General features: G+C 37.7%; 1 protein-coding gene across 4 annotated transcripts in view; it reads right to left on the reverse strand.

Annotated features, from left to right (window-relative positions):
• ESRP2 (epithelial splicing regulatory protein 2) overlaps positions 1-17,055 on the reverse strand; it is a 46,827-nt gene that overhangs the window by 22,744 nt on the left and 7,028 nt on the right. For all 4 annotated transcript variants that reach the window (XM_057425414.1, XM_057425416.1, XM_057425415.1 and 1 more), the window contains 4 exons: positions 3,219-3,332; positions 1,249-1,363; positions 430-528; positions 250-304 (listed from right to left, as the gene is read on the reverse strand). In XM_057425414.1, coding sequence (XP_057281397.1) covers positions 250-304; positions 430-528; positions 1,249-1,363; positions 3,219-3,332 — 383 coding nt within the window. The remainder of the gene's footprint in view (positions 1-249; positions 305-429; positions 529-1,248; positions 1,364-3,218; positions 3,333-17,055) is intronic.

A 17,055-nucleotide genomic window follows, 5' to 3' on the forward strand; every position in this document is an offset into this window, starting at 1 on the left:
CTCGCTGCCATGCTAAACAGAAACTAAAGAACAAAGAGCATTTAACTTGCAGTGACTTTAAAGAGATGGACTAAAGTACAGCGTTCAAAATAACAGCTATAGTCTGTGTGCCCTAGGAGGCTGAATACCCTGTTATTGTTTTCAGGGCTAACCTACTTCAACAGTGACAATGGGGAAATATCCATAAGCTTTCCCGGCTGAAGAAAAGTTTCATCTTTGGTTGTAAACAACCATGACAAAGGTACTTACCAAGGACCTGTTTCATACTTGTGTTTCACATTTTCAGGCTCAGTAAATAAGTGACCTGCAACAAAACAGGAAGTTTAAATTAACCAGGGTCAGAGATTACTTAAGAATGACAGTACCACTGCCAATTCTTAAAAAAAAAAAATAAAAAACTCCAGCAGTCTGTATTAATAGTTCACTTACTACAACTTTCAGAGAGCATGGTGAATATTATAGCCACCATGGTTTTCACTTGCCAGACACCAAAGTCTTCCTCTGCTTCATCTGTTCCCAAGCCTAGATCTAAACAGGCGATTATAGAAAATAAAAGACTTGCACAATCATTTGTAAACAAGCCATAAGGCTTTCCTGATATTAACAAAGAACTGGTAATCAAATTTACTGGTCTTAGCTGAGACACATGACCATTAGACGTGTTACTCTGCTCATAAACCAGTTAATATTCACTATAATGGTCAACAGTCTAAAAACTAGCGATAGCTTTCATCATTTCAGCATTAACAGTTAAAAAAAAAAAAAGGCTGAGTAAGTTCCTTTCACTTCAAACACAATTGAACTTTAACCACGTTCAGCCAGGCCACAGCAATCCTCCTAAAATTTAGATGCAAGTTTTTTAACTTGCTTTATTGTTGCTGGTTTGGGTTTTGGGGCTTTTTTTTAAGCATCATGCAAGATAACTATTACTACCTGCAAACAGCAGAAGCTTACAGACAACTGGTACTGAAAAGCCCCTCTTTTAAGATCAACAAGCAATGTTTTTCCTTGGTAGAGTTACTAAATATGGTTTAGAACTCAGTGTCAGACTCAAACTGAAAACAAAAATTTATTACAAGCAGAGCTGCTCCTCCCAACCCACACTCAAGTGAACATCCTTCTATTTTACCTATCAATTTTTAGAACCCACATCTTGGATTAGAGGAATAAGACCTGTGATGATCACAGAGATAAAAAACCTAAGGATGTAGAATTGATTCTGGCATAGAAGCTGAAGCAAAAGGATACATTCTGCCATGGTCTTGATAGTCTGATCTTTCACGGCGGCTGAACTAGGGTAGCAAGTGTGAAATTCTTTGCGCAGATCATAAAAGGAATAGAAGCAGTCTGACAGCACGAAGTTCTACAAGGAAGGCAAAAAGTTTGTTTTGTACACACCATTCCTTTAAATTCTGATTAATATTTTTGGACTGAATGAGGTAGTCTTAAAAATTACATAGTTGCATGTCACCAGCTTGTCTATGATAGACCAGTTTAGTTCCTTTGAGACACAGTTCAAATTCCATAGCCTAACAGACCTCTAGATGAGCAAAACCAAAAAGCTTCTCAGAGGCAGACCTATGCAAAGGTCTGCCTCTGGACAAGACAGCTGGGAAGATTAAAAAAAAAAAAATAAAAAAAATCTACATTGTGCTGTTTTATAACCACTCCCATTTAGGATACTGTATTTTCTCTTTTGTGGCTACCCTGAAAAGCAATAATGAACCGAAACATGATAACAGTGTACAAAATATCTTCCAGCAAGTTAAAGACATTTCTTCATTACTGTCCTATACTGGATAGGAACTTTAATTATCTGTTTTATCCATTATTAATTAAAAATACTTCACATTGTTAATCAAAATTTAAAACAGCACTTCACAAAACATTAGCTTGTTTTTTCAAGGGATAAAACAGATAATTCTAGCTTAATTCAGTACTTTCTCACTCTGCAACTATTTTACTACATAGAAGTTTTACTTCAGCCTAGTCAAACAGCATTCACCTTTGTAAATAAAGAATTAAGAAAAGTCACAAGGTAATGCTTCTTTTAACAGTAGGAAGAGTAAGAGCCAAGATCTGAGGCTTATTAACATTTCTGGAGGGAGAAATACACTTTTGCAAATGAAAAAGTATCATAGGAGGAGGAAAAAGAAAAAAGAGAAAGAAATGCTCTAATAAGAGGCTCAGCTCTTGATCAGATCCATTCCTTGATCTGGTATGGACAATTATTTCTTCCACAGCATTACAGTGTTAGCTTTGTTTTAGTTTATTTGATTCAATAGAGAAGTACAAAGAATTACCTACAAAAACCAGTGCTATCATGTTTGAATGTTAAATATCATTCCTTTTTCCTTACTTGCTTCATCCCTACACAAACAGGTGCTTTTCATAAAAAGTCAGTGTTATGTTTTAATATAACACAAATACCAAATGAATATTTGTAGAAACTCAGTGTATACCCTTATATATAGAGAAAAAAGAAAAAAAAAAATAAATACAACTGGTCAGTCAACTCCTTCCGTGTCAGCAGCTCTCATTCCTGTGGGGTTCCTGCAGATCCTGCCAAGCAGGTTAACCCATGAGCCACCACCCTACACATAGGCAAGATTCTTCTCCCTGTGCAGGACAGTCTGCTCTAAGCCCTTTCAGGAATGTAGAAACTCCTGCTTCTTGTGGGAGTAGCAAGTAAGCTGTATTAATACTTCCCACTGAATAAACACAGATGGGGAATCACTGCCATTCTCCAGGGCAAGTCACTGCCTGTGTGCTTACTCTCTATAGAACACTGACACATGGCTCCTACCAATTTCAGATCTTGGTAGAAACCCGTGGATCCACACAGAACCTGTGGATTAACTCAAGCCTAAACAAGGCAGTAGCTCTCCATCACCACTGCTGAGGTTAACCCCGTACCTTTGCTTCCATTTCCCAAGACCTAAAATTTAAAGTACTTGTTTTGTTCCTGTTTCTAACCTCTTTCCTAATTTTCCTCTTTATTACACTCATTGGGAGTCCTCAAGTGCTGTAGCTGGCTTCTAAGAGTAAATGCCAAGAACTACTTCTCTACTACTCATGGTCTGAGACAGGGTGGGGATCATCTTAAATATTCCTGGAACACCACAGTTCTCAAGGTTGAATTGTGTTGCTCATAAGTTATATTCTTTGATGTCCTTAAAACACAGTACTGCCCTTCTACAGCAGTTCTCATCTCATACCTTCTTAGAAGTTTCTGGGTGGAGGACTTGTCGAATGAGTAACTGGCCATCACTGCAGAGTGTGTAATTGCTCCTTCCAAGTACTTTCAAATCACTGGATACCAGCTGACTAAACTGAAAAATAAAGCAATAAACTTTATTGTACTGACTGATACGGATAATTCCATAAAATGAGCACTTACCACTACTAACTTACTTTTAAGAAAATACAATAATTCAGCACATTTCCCCCCCCCCCCCGAGCTGTTGCAAACATGCTGAAGAGCAAATAGGGGCTCCAGAGAAAGGCAGGCAAATAAACTATATACATTCGTGGAACAGAAAATAAGAACACCAACAGTATGGTAAAAAGAACCATTAGGACAATATGGCAGAATTACGAGCTCATATGAAAAGTCATGCTGTTATACTGGTAAGCTGAACTATAATAAAAACTATGAAATATTTGAAAGAAAAATATTTTCAAGATCAATCACAATACTGGTTTTGCAATAGCCACTCATCAGCATTTATTAAAATTTTTAAAGTTATATGCCAAGAAAATCCAAACAAATGTGGTCTGATAATTTCGAAAGTGAAATTATAATCAAGTTGGATCCAAACGAATGAAAGTTGTTGGAGGAGAACAGTGTTACAAACACTAGCTAATAGATAATAACTATCCTGGGATATATATAGAAGTTATAACTAACTTCTGGATGCATAACCCCCAACAGTTAATTCTCAACAGGAAAGGACTCAATTTCTCTTGCTCAATGTTATTTTCCATCCTTTTACTACTCCATACTAGTGTCAAATTCCTTGCTCATAATAGTCAACTAATGTATTATAGTACCTACACAAATTGAATCAGTAAGTAGTAGCTTGTTAGCTAACTTTCCAGAGGACAGATATAATTATTCTAAGCTTCCCTCTTGATGCAACTCCCTCCCAGGAAAGCCTCACCTCACAAAGCAAGCAGTAATTAACGTCATGATGCAGAAGCCACCCACTGCTCTAGGCAGTAGTTTGCAGCTCCAAAACAACCACCCCCAAAACCAAATTGCAAGTTGACTTGAAACTCAGACAATATCTTTATGCTGTCTTTTAACCTGTATTGAGGTAAGGCGTGTTGGTTTGATTTATCATCAATGGCTTACAGTTACATTCTCTGCTCAGAAAAGAGTATGTTCCAATGATCTGATCCCTAGCTATACTGTATTCACTGTGCGAACAAACGTTACAGATCTGCTTCCCAAAGGTAAGGCTCCTCAAGGGAGAAAACATGTATTGAACATGAGGAGCAGAGACATGATTACCCATGCTTTGTTTCAAAACAATGTCTCAAATACAGTTCAGGCCCCTTTCTAGGCTTGGACAGCTAACCAGTGTCCCACTGCCATTAGAGTTCAGAAATGCTGTAGTAGTGGCTACTACATACCCAGACAGAGAACTGAGGGGCAGGGTAAGCAGAGACACTTACACAAGCATCTTGTGCAAGCTGCTTAATTTGCAGATAAAAAAATACAGATGTAGATAGAAATCTATAAACCAAAGTTATAGATAGTAGTACCAAAGTAGAAGATAATTTAAACCTTAATAAGGGTGAAATATCCTTCAAAAAAACCCCTCTACAATGCAATTCTTTGGTTCTGTTTGCTTTGGTAGTGGGCAAACACTAAAATCAAACAACTAATCCTAACTCTTGGAGATTCAGAAAGCCAGTTTCCTTCTGACTGCTAGGTTCATGTTGTGTTCCTACCCAAGTTGAAGTCTTGAAGAACCTAAGGCTATATGGCAAGTCTTTGTTTAAGGGTAGCTGAAAGTCAAAAAACTGAGATCTGAGAGTGCTCAAAATACTTCTTCTGATGTGTAAACACCAGAAAAGGATGAAAATTCCAGAGGACTCAAAAGGAACTACTTCAGAATTGCAGTTCTGGGGACTGACACCATCACAGACCAACAACAAATGAGAATGTGAGCAAATATTCACACCACAAACATAAGAATTGTCTTCTTACTAAATACAGGACCATCTTACTTTCTGTTTTAACTTCTGGGCACAGTAAAGAGCAAATATTTGTAAAAAGGGATTGGAAATGGTGATAGGAATTAACCTCCAGAAGGTGCATTCTTGCCAAAAAGGAAGCAGAGTCTTACTGATGGAACAGTAATAAAACACTCCCCAAACCTTCAACTTTGTACCCTGCGCTTCTTGTTTCTGAAAGTGCACAAGAGCCTATATAGAGAGTGCGATTAGGGAGTTATTTTGATCAGCAACAAGAAGAAATCCAACACACACAATCTGAGGGAAGTAGCAAGTGTATGCAGGCACCTGCTTCAGAAATAAACCAGAAGAACTTTAGTTTTAGAAAGTCTTCAAGTTAGAAAACAAGAGGAGAAAAATGTTTGGACTAGGGAGAAAATGCTCAGGCCAAACAGTTTAAGTTATGTTAGTAAAAATCAGTTTTGTTGCACTGAAATAGTCACTTTTTTTTTTCAGATGGTGTATCCCACACAATGTACAGCTGAAAAGACTGATAGACAACACAGCTATTTTAAGAAGGCCCAGAGAAGATACCAAGAAGAGTGAAATATTGCATAAGGACACCAATAAGCCAAATATTCCAAGTGTACTATGGTTTAAAGACGGCATGAGAGGCAGCATTTGTTTTTATTTTCAACTGAGCCAAAGTATTTGCACTGCATATTTATTAAATGTCAGCAATAATATTCAACATTGCAAAGTCCTTTCCAGTGGAAAAATCACCACATCAAAACTATTCACTACTTTTCTTAGTAGAGGCTAGCAGCTTACAGTTGCTACATGGTTGGCAAGCCCTGTTCAGTGCTTATTTAGAAACTTCTATTTTAAAACCCAGCCTTTTTCAAACTTAGGAGTGTACTGCTTCAGAAGAGGGCAAAAGGAGTGTGGGAAGAACAGTCAGAAGACATAAACAATGCTTCCTATCCAAAACAGCTTAACTATCACATGGGTTAACTGAGGAGAGAAATGGGGTAGTGGAGTGTGAATGGGAAGATTCACCCAAAAGAAAAACAGGCGACAAAATAGTGAGTAAAGCACCATCACATAGATGGCATATATTGGGGATTACCCTGAACTGGTTTTTTTCATCAACATGAGATATCTCCAAATTCTGGAAAGGTTAAGTATAAAAAGCATGTCTGCTCTCATTACTGCAGATTGCACTGGACCTCAAAGTCTCTCAAGCAATAAATACTGCCTACCACATGTATCAAAAGGAGTTAAAGCAACCAGTGCAGACATATTTCAGTGTGGGTTTATGAATGTAAGTTAAGCAATTCAGTGTTCCTGAGGAAAAGCCATCTTCAGCCTTCTTTTTCCCCCACTATAAATTTCAGGCAGCATCTCAAATATCAGCCTCAAACTGGCACACACCCAAATGTAGCAAGCTAAGGACAAGTTAAGACCAGTGCCAGATTTACATTAAAATTTCTTTCTCACATGTTGAACAACCTGTCCACAACTCTGTCATTTCGTAAATTTCATCCACATCTCCTTCATTCCACTAATAAAAAACATCTCTGCTATTTACATCCTGTCATTCACCTTCATGCTGCCCTCCATAGCACTCCCCCAACTTTAGATTCCAAAGCTGCCCCACCTTAAGACTTCCTCCACCAAGCTCACACACCCTGCATCTCCCCTGTTAATCTACTCATTTCATAGGAACAGTTAGCACGCGCTATTTACCACTGTTTGCATCTTGCAGCCAGCCCTCATTTCAACTGCAAGAGCCACCATGTATTGGCATCACCCTCCACCTTTTATTGCTTATTCCAGCAGACCAGTCTTTCTAGGAGAGCTCTGATGAATCACTCTATATTTAAAGGAATGTATTCAATAATTCAATACTGAGATTAAAAACTGAAGAGAGAGAGAAGAGGAAGAATCAAGCAACCTGCTCTGTACATTTACTTCCATGAAACTTGAAACAGTTCTTTGAGAAGAGGTGGTAAGAGGGAAAGACAAAGTTTGAGCACCAGTTTGAAAAACTGGCTGAACAGGATTTTGGTGATGTAGCTGAGAGTACAAAGAGAATGGAGAGACATGTTTTGCCAGCAGCAAAGCTGGATGACAGCCAGCACAAGCTGATGTGCTGTCTGCAAAGGAATCCCAAGTGGCTGAAATGATACAGCCCCCTTCGAATTGCCTTAACTACAACTGAGCAAAGCTGTGGATCTTAGAGAAACAAGATGATTTCTCATTAAGCTCTTTATATAGTTATGATGCACAAAGCGCTAAAATAAACCTCTGGTTATTTGGATATTCCCATTTCCCCAAATAAAAATAGCTCACATCCTTGAGAAAGGCCACTGCATTGGTGCTGTATCTGTGCATAACTTGGTAATGAAATACTAAGATAATCCAGTTACAGAATGCACCCACACTGTCAACTGAACCATTTCTAGAACACAAACATGCTCTGGGGTACAGTCTCTTTAGTTCACCTCTGAGAAGTAACAGAAAATCTGGCTGCTGCTTTCTCAGACCTCCAGCAGCTCCTAGTGTGTCTTCAAAATGGAATCCTTTTCCCTAGCAGGGCACAAGGCTTCTCTGTGTTGCCTCTTTTAGCCTTACTGACCTATCACAGTTAATGGTACAAGACAAGACAAATTATTCACATAACTTCAGAATTAAAGGCATCCTTGCAATATAACCAGGTCTGGAATGTTATGGTAAAGCATAATGTAAAAATCCAGAAGAAACTTAGCTTGTAGTCCACATTTCAGCTAAACATACATCTATTCTGGAATAGAAAGATACAAGTTATTAATAAATATTTGAAAAAAGGATGGTCCTCGCAGCATGGGGACCTGATTTCTAATTAATGGTATTGACAAGTATGTTACTAAATTGCCAAGAGATAACAATTTAATGATTACACATGAATACATGATCAAGTTTCTACAAATCAGCATGTAAAAACCTGCCCATTTTGACTTCTATACCGTCTTTACACCTAGGTGGGAGGACAAATCACACTTGTTTCAGTCAAAAATTAAGACATAAGACAGACAAGTATCTCTTACTATTAATAATATGTAACTGCCCTAGAGAAAGTGAAAATACACTCTACATATCTGTAAAATACATCATTTGAGAATAAGATTTATCTGAGTAACATAAATGTGAGCTCAAACCTGGAAAATTAGCTACATGTGATTTTTTTGTTCCATAAATTTCCACTCTGACCAGCACACAAGTCCATGCAAAGCAGAAGCAGAAGCTAGATTTTAGATCTCTTTCACAAATTATTTTACTTACATAAGAGACTTCCTCCAGTAGGGAATTATTAGAAGAAAGGTGGAGGGCAGCATAGAAACCACTACAGGAAGTCATCTCTAGCACAGAGGTACATGCATCTCTGTGTATACATGCACGTTTTTATGTATAAAATGATTTATTGTGACAGAAATTATAATATTAAAAGTCTCATCAGATCAGCTCGAATTTCATGTTTGCATGTCTAACACAGTTTCTAAATTTAAAAGCTTATTTCTAAATTTCAATTCATTATACCTCTGAATGTTTTAAGTCCTGAAATTTGTTACATTTTATTAACATAATGAAGTGAAAGAACTACATCTTTTATTCTATCAGATTATCTAACAACTTACCAAAACAACAGTAATACTGTAAGGTCTCTACAGACTCACACACAGAGTACAAATTTTATGTTGTAGAAACAACTTAAATAGCAACCACATAGAACACTTCTTTTTCAATCCAGAAATGTCAGAGTTAACTTTCATGCATACTTCCACTCTTCACCATATGTGAATTATCAGTTGAAAAAGGGATGTTAAAATAATTGCAGCTTTTCTAGGAATGAGACCCCATACATACATTAACATTACATTACCACTTTGCAACAAATATCACATGTGTTTTGACTGAAGTATGATATGAAGTCTTGTGTTTTAAAGAAGAAAAATCATTACTTATTAGACATTACTGTTATTCACTACATTAGTTTAAGACTGTCTTCTAAGCATGTGGCGTGGGTCATTCTTTGCTGGTAGCATAGAGAATATAACAATGATCTGCCTTGTTTCAGCTAACAGAAACGGAAAACAATCTCCAGAAAGGTGTCTCTGAATATTCTCTACTCCAAGTTTTGCTTCAACAGGCAAGGACATTTCAGTTCTTGCCTGAAAGGCTGATTTTATGGAAAGTCCTCTACAATTTATTGACAGAAAACACCACAAAACAATTATACAGTTACAGGTGCAGTTCCTGAAAGTAAATCTCCAGTGGTCAGACACTGAAATAGGCTGCCCAGAGGAGTTGCAGAGTCTCCATCCTTGGAGATATTCAAGACCTAATTGGACATGGGTCCTTGGCAGCCAGCTCTGGCTGACCCTGTTTTAAGGGGTTGGACTAGATATCTATAGTTCCCTTCCAACCTCAGCCATTCTGTGATTCTTTGATCAATTTGGGCTCTGTTTTGCTTACTCTGCAGCTAGGGTAAAGATCATTACATCAATGCCATCAGATTGTACATATGGGAGTTTGGGGGTGTGTGTTTGGGGAAGAATGTGTTGTCTGCTGGGGGAGGAGGAAGTAGAGAGGAGGAAATCAAAAGGTGAGATGCAGCCAAATTGTGCCACCAAATCATAAACAAGATTGGAGCACCACTGAAAAAAAACAAATATCCAGCAACCCTACTGTCTCCCTTAAGACTTTAAGGCTCTAATGGCGCATGAGAAATCTCAAGAGTAACAAGCCACAGGTTTGGTACACAAAGCTTGACCACACACAGCATACCATGACACACCAGCTTTGGGAAATATTTTTGACTGGACTTTGCACCTCAGTTCCTACATCCAATAAGGGTTTCACATTTATTTACAACACTCTCCATGGGCAGTTTCTGCTCCTTCACTCTTCAAACCATGGCAATAATGTCAGCTTTATCCATGCTATGAAGGAATTTAAAGCATGTCAGTACTCCTGGGAGGTGCACAGACTGCATTTCAGCAGTATTTACAAATATGATAACCCTTTATTGTGCTAAGTAACTTTTTAAACAGAGAATCCCATAGCAAGACCTTGCATTTGCTCACTGGTTAACTTCACTGTTACCTGCTCTTCCACATGGCTGATAATGGTTACATAGTGACCTTGTACTGAAGCTGCTAAAAGGAAATAAAATTAAGTGTAAGCCACAGTGCAACCACAAGCTGCAGCTACCTTTTCCCCTTCTACCAAAATAGGAAAAATTACTATATTTAAATACTATTCAGACACAAACATGAAAAAGAAATTGCCCCTTGGTTTTATTTCTTTGCAGGGGAAACTTGCAGAAGATGACAGAGGGAGATCAGGCCCACTTCACTAAGAACGTTCAAAACCAATATTGCCAGTCTGATTATTCCTATTAGGAGGAAAATAATTTTTTTTGCTCTACTGAACACTGATGCCCAAAACTTTTAGGGACTTAAGACTAGCCTGAACAAAAGCATGGTTTTTACTTCTGGCACACCACAGACATTACAACTGTGCTCAATATGACCAGTCAAGTTACATATCACCTTATGCCTCTTAAGGTACTATAAAACGTATTAAATAACTGAGCAATCAACCACAATGGCCATCAAAAATGTATGTGAGATAAACATGCGTATTACCCAAAACCAGTTATTTCCATCCAACTTTGGAATTTGCAAGTGTAAGAGCAGGTTTGTTCTCCTCAGTCTCAGATGCAGAATGTGGCCCTGAGCTTCAAACACTGTAGACGGTCTTCTCCCCAGGTATATTATGTTGCTTATTACTACCTACTAATCTTGCCATTTTTGTATTCTTTCCTGAGGAGAGGTCCAACAACAGCAAAGCAGCTTCCCCACATCCTGCTGGTGTTCCAAAAGAGCTTCCACCTGAACTGGGTGTCTATACAGACATAAACTCACGCTCTTACCTCTCATAAAAAGAAACTAATTCTTCTCCACCTGTGGCATGAGCTAACAAAGGTAACAGGGTTAAGGTCTCACCTACCCCATGCTCTGCTTTCTGTCATAAAATTCCAGTCATCATGACTCTTCAAAGAAGTAGTAGTTAAAAAAATAAAATAGTTTAAAAAAAAAATTATTATTTTTTTAAGTTATTTTAGATATCCACTTTTATCTACTACTTTATTGGGAAGCTGAACTACCAGGAAGGAATATCACCCTGTCCTCTTCCTCATTGCTGTCACACAGAGCTCTCAAGTCAGGAAGACACACAGCCTGCATATACCTTTTATACTGACTGCAAGAGGTCAAGGGAGAAAAATAATGGAAGTTTATCACATCCTTACATTCCACAAAACATACTCCTTGAGAATTACATAGATGCCCTGAAAACTTTCAGCTTACATGAGGGTAGACTACAACTAACTTTCTGCATTAAAATAGGTTTGTTTAACACAGTTCAGGAACAGGTAGAATACGAAATACAGAAATGGAACAACAGTCTTCATGCTTTGTCCACTAACAGTTGGTAGAGCATAGAAAACAGATCACTGTGATTCAAGACTGTGATAAACTATCTCAAGGGTTAAGCTTCCTTATAATTTCTTTCTTTGGCTCTTTTTATATGGCCTGGGTCTCTGTGTGACAAAGTAAGCAATAGCTAACTGAAAGTAGTAATTCTTTCTAGGAAAGAATGCAAAAATCTAACCTTCTGCCAAGAAAAAGATCTGTTCAAGACATGCCATTTGAGCATGATATGCCCATTCTTTATTAGTTGTTTCTTAGATGGAAATTGCAACACTGGAGTATTTGCAAGCTTTCCAGCTATGGTGTCTACAGCATCAAATTTAGGTAATGCATTAGGCATAAAAGGTAAGATCATGGTTCAGGCCATCTAAATGTCATGGCAATCAGACCACAGCTTTTATCTTCAAAAGCACAATCTGTTTTAATAAAAGAGTGTTGAAATATGCACAGTATTCCACAAATAAACTACTTGAAGTTAGCCTTGTGAAAGATAAAGCACCCCATTCCAGCAACATAAGAATTTCACAGGTCTTGGGACTTACTTTACTACTATGTGTCAGGAAACTGCTAAATAAGGAAACACTGTGATAAAATAAGTTTTCATCTTTAAATTAACCTGTATGAAAAGGTCACTAGCTACCAAATACAACAAAATAATGCAGAATAGATATACATCTTGCAGAATGCCTTGGCATTCGTTAACATAGATTATTTATGAGTCTGTCTTTAAGCAAAAGGAAGCTCTGAATATTAGTAGTGCAAAAAATCCATACTGTCAAGCTTTCATCTACATTTTAAGCAGGATTACATGGTGCCTCACACTCCTCACAGGCTGCTTGCTATCAGTTCAGCTCACAGAGCAAGTCATTGCAGCCTGAAAGACAAGGTCAAACATACTTTCCAAACCTTATGTTTTAATTAATGCCATGGCTGCAATTCTTCCTAAAACCTTGATTTAAGCCCAGGCTCCCTCTCACAGTGTTCTTTCTATAGCTCCACCATTTTCACTTACCTCTGTTTCAAGGACAAACTTTCACCAGCAATGTGATCTTTAGCACTAGCTGTATTGACTGTAATGCATGGTACTGCTGTATTTACTCAACACTACCTCATTGTTTGTAGTGCAAGCATAACCACTTGTGGGAGAATAGCCAATACCTGCAAAATTACAGCATTTCTTTCTATTGGATTCTTTTTCAAGTTGCTTTTGTATTAATATCCAGGGAAAGTAAAAAGAAGTAGAGATACAGAAAGAAAGAAGACATATATATTATCCACAATTCAGTGTTTCCTTCAAGATTCTCTCATATTCGTGCCTCTCCTTCAAACTGATACTACAAATAAGAATATCACAGGCACGGATATTCCTGAATAATAGCTGTGATCCATGAAGAATCTGAGCAATTTTTGTTAAAACCCACACAAACATCAATGAAAAAGTAGAACTTTTATTAAATCACTCTTCTCTGCTTCAGAAATGGGGAGTTCCCCCTTTCTTATTCAACATGCTTTCACAAAAACATAATGCAGAAGTGGAAGTAGATGCCTAAACCAGCTTGCCTTTAATTTCTGAAATTTTAAAGTCAGAGATGAGGACAGTGACTTCATGCACCGGAAATTAATTATGTTTGATTGTTATAAAGTAAAAAAAGAGAATAAGAGATTATTGCCTCCTAACTTTTAGCAGTTCATAACTGAGTAATATCAGAACTTATATTTGGGCAAGTGATTCAGACCGGCCCAATACAGACCAAGGACATTAATGATAACATTATAATGGTGACATTATTTAGATGTTGCTTCCTCTTATAGCTTCTTGTTCAGGCAGCTTCTTGTTTCCAAAGTGAAAGACTTAGTACGAGTTGTCCAGCATATGAAACAGGTCACACAGGTTCCTGTGATCGGTTCTCAATGTCTGAGACTTACTGGGAGAGGGAAATTGATTTATGCTTTCTTTTGTTTCATTAAGCATACCATGAGATGAGCAGTTTTCTTCTCCTGCACTTCATATTTACATGGTGCCATTTTACGTACTTTACAATATGCAGAAGTTCATCCTGTAACCATTTAATTCTGCTATAAGAAATAGCACTGGCTATTACACTCAAATAATCAATCAAGCATACCCCAAAACTCTGTCATAGTCATATTTTTGTGACTGCTATATATTTTCCAGTTCTCAGTCTCTTGCATCCCCCTCCAATCCCATAATTATTTAATTCAAGAGGTTTGATGTGTTATACACTGTTTTGTGTCTCTCTTCAGCTGCAAAGGATTCCCAAATCAACTTTTAGGCACACAGCTACAATAAGATCTACTCACAAAACACAGTGGTTTTTGCACTTTTATTTTCCAAGTTGCATACTATAGCTCTACTTTAGTCTTAGTGCAATTCACTGCAAGAGATTCACTTATCAGGAAAGGCATTCTACCACAATTTCTGTAAAGGCATTTAATTTTACACACTGCCAATGTCTACAAAATCTATTATAATGTTAAAGCACATACTTAAATTTCAGGTGTCCAAAAATCATTACAGGAGCCAAGTTTTTGCAAAAGAGAATAGAGCTGTTTCTTAATCTTCAAATTAAGTTTCTTTCCCATGTTTTAGTTCTAACCCAGTATCTATTTCTCAACACTTTTTGTCCTTCTCTGCCCACTATAGTTCTGCAAAGAAACGTAGTGGAAGAGAAGTTAAAGTATTTTTAAATGGAAGTGGTGAGCATTTAAATTTCATTTTAATTTCATTTAAATTTCATTTAAATTTCAATTGCCAATGCCTTTTGCATAATATATATCTTAGAACTCGCATTTATCTTCAGAGCATGTGGATTTAATGAATGAGGGACAGATGAGTAAAGCAGCTGTTTATAAACAAAGCAATAACAGAGGTTATTGTATAAAAGTCTACTGGAGTAAGTTGTGAACAGTTTAAAGAACATCAACACATGTTTATCAGAGCAACACACTAAAGTTTTACAGGGCAAACATGACTTCTGATTCAGTAGCTCCTTATGACACACAGATGAAGATGTCTTTCAGAGTACCATTATTGCCCTCATTTCCTGAAATAAGGTTGTAGCTAACAAAAATTGATCACGAAGGAAAACAACATGATAGTTCTGCAATTTTGAAGCAAAGCAGCAGCTATTATAAAGAAAAATGAAAAAAGCTTTTACAGAGCAGACAAGAGATGGCAAAGACAAGAATGTGAGGAAAAAATGCTGCTTATGTTTCTAATTGAGACATAAAAATTTCAATTTTAACCACATAAATTACAAAACAGGGCTGACACATTGCCAAAAAAAAAAAAAGAGAGCGGGAGAAAGCAAAAAAAAAAAAAAATCTTCTCCAATCAGCTTTTTTACTTTTTTTTGCCACCACACTGGTTTGCTGGTAGGAGCTATTCCAGTATCTGTGCATCAGCCTTCAACCTAACTGTTCAGCAACATGTTGACAGAGCTGCAACATGTTGACAGAGATGTTGCTCTTGTTTGGCAACACTTGACTACCCAAGATCTTTTGCAGAAAAAACTTCAGAACTTCAGTGTGGTGATTTTCAGGTGTTTTTTTTGGTTGGTTGCTTTTTTTTTCTTTTTTTTTTTTGGGGGGGGGGGGGGAGGGGAGATTGTTGTTTTGGATTTGTGGTTGGGTGTTTTTTGTGGGTTTGGTTTTTGGGTGTTTTTTTTTTGGGGGGGGGTGTTTTTTGTGTTTTGTGTTGTTTTTTTTTTTAATCCAAATAAATCAACACACAGATGCAAGAACTATGAACCCTTTCAAAAGCTGTAATGAGAACTAGATAAAATGCTACCAGAGGAAGAGAGAAACAGTGGAAGTTTGCAGACGAACCAGAGCATCCACAGTTTTCTAAGCTACTTCAATGTTAACATGTGAGAACTGATAGAAGCACTGAATTTGCTGTCAAAGTGGTAGAAAATAAATCCTTCATTCCTCATTTATTATTCCTCAGCCACTTTTGAGGACACCGACAATTGTTCATTAACACGCTCCAAGTGACTTTTTCAGTAGCTACTTATAGCAAGTTAGAGGAAAGAACAGTCTTTGAGGATCATGTAATCCAGTAATCTGTACTAAAAGGCTTCTACCCTGTTTTAATGTCTTCCAATGACTTGTTTAAAAGCCACAAGTACAATTTCAAGAGAAACTCAAGTATTCAGATATATTATAGCTGAGTGAGGACAGGTATTTCAAGTTATTCCAGAGCAGTCATTGTAAAGTCATAACCCTCTATCTACTCCTGTGAGACCCCATTTGGAGCACTGTGTGCAGTTCTGGCGTCCCCAACATAAGAAGCACATGGAGCTGCTGCAGCAAGCCCAGAGGACACCTCAAGGATGATCAGGGGCTGGAGCACCTCCTTTATGAAGACAGGCTGAGAAAACTGGGGCTGTTCAGCCTGGAGAAGCTGTGTGGAGACCTCATAGCAGCCGTCCAGTATCTGAAGGAGGCCTACAAGAATGCTGGAGAAGGACTCTTTATCAGGGACTGTAGTGACAGGACAAGGGGCAATGGATGTAAATTGAAACACAGGAAGTTCAGGTTAGATTAGAAGGAATAAGTTCTTCCCTGTCAGGGTGGTGAGGCACTGAGCAAGTTGCCTAAAAATGTCGTAAATGCTCCACTCCTGGCAGTGTTCAAAGCCAAGCTGGACAGAGCCTTGTGCAACATGGTCTAGTGTGAGATGTCTCTGCCCATGGCAGAGGGTTGGAACTGCATGAGCTTTAAGGTCCTTTCCAACCCAAACCATTCTGTGATTCTATAGTTTATTTTTCTGTATATGCTAATCCACCCAGGCATGGTAAGAGATTGAATGTTACTGTTCACCAGAACAAGTCACAGCATCTGCTGTCATAGAAAGTCTGCTCAGGCTCATACTCAAGACACTGGGCCAAATTATTCATTTCTACTGAATATTGGCACTTACACCTTAAGGACAAGAGAGCCCAGCCAGCCAGGACTACCACATTTTTTATGCTTGCAGAGATAAGTATATGCAGCTTTGGATAAATTCCTTTATCTAATTCTCTGCTCATGTTGAACTGAGATGCACTTAAACTGTAGGAACAAAGCAAGCTGAACCATTGAGGAATTCAGATGAAAGTGTTGCAGCCTTCAGAGAAGCTATGGTTATTGCTTTTCCCCAGAAGCTAGCAGAACATAAATGCTGCCAACAATAAATGCATTCACATGATCCACATATGTATATTCATGTATACATATATATATATTACATAGATAAAACAGATGCACTCTTTCTACTATTAACTATTCTCTGGTTTTGAGGGAACAGATTTGAGTGTTTCAGTAACAATGT

Source organism: Pezoporus wallicus, unplaced genomic scaffold, assembly GCF_028554395.1.
Source record: "Pezoporus wallicus isolate ANWC-B61680 ecotype Strahan unplaced genomic scaffold, APGP_CSIRO_Pwel_v1 contig_8693, whole genome shotgun sequence".
In the NCBI taxonomy this organism is placed as follows: domain Eukaryota; kingdom Metazoa; phylum Chordata; class Aves; order Psittaciformes; family Psittacidae; genus Pezoporus; species Pezoporus wallicus.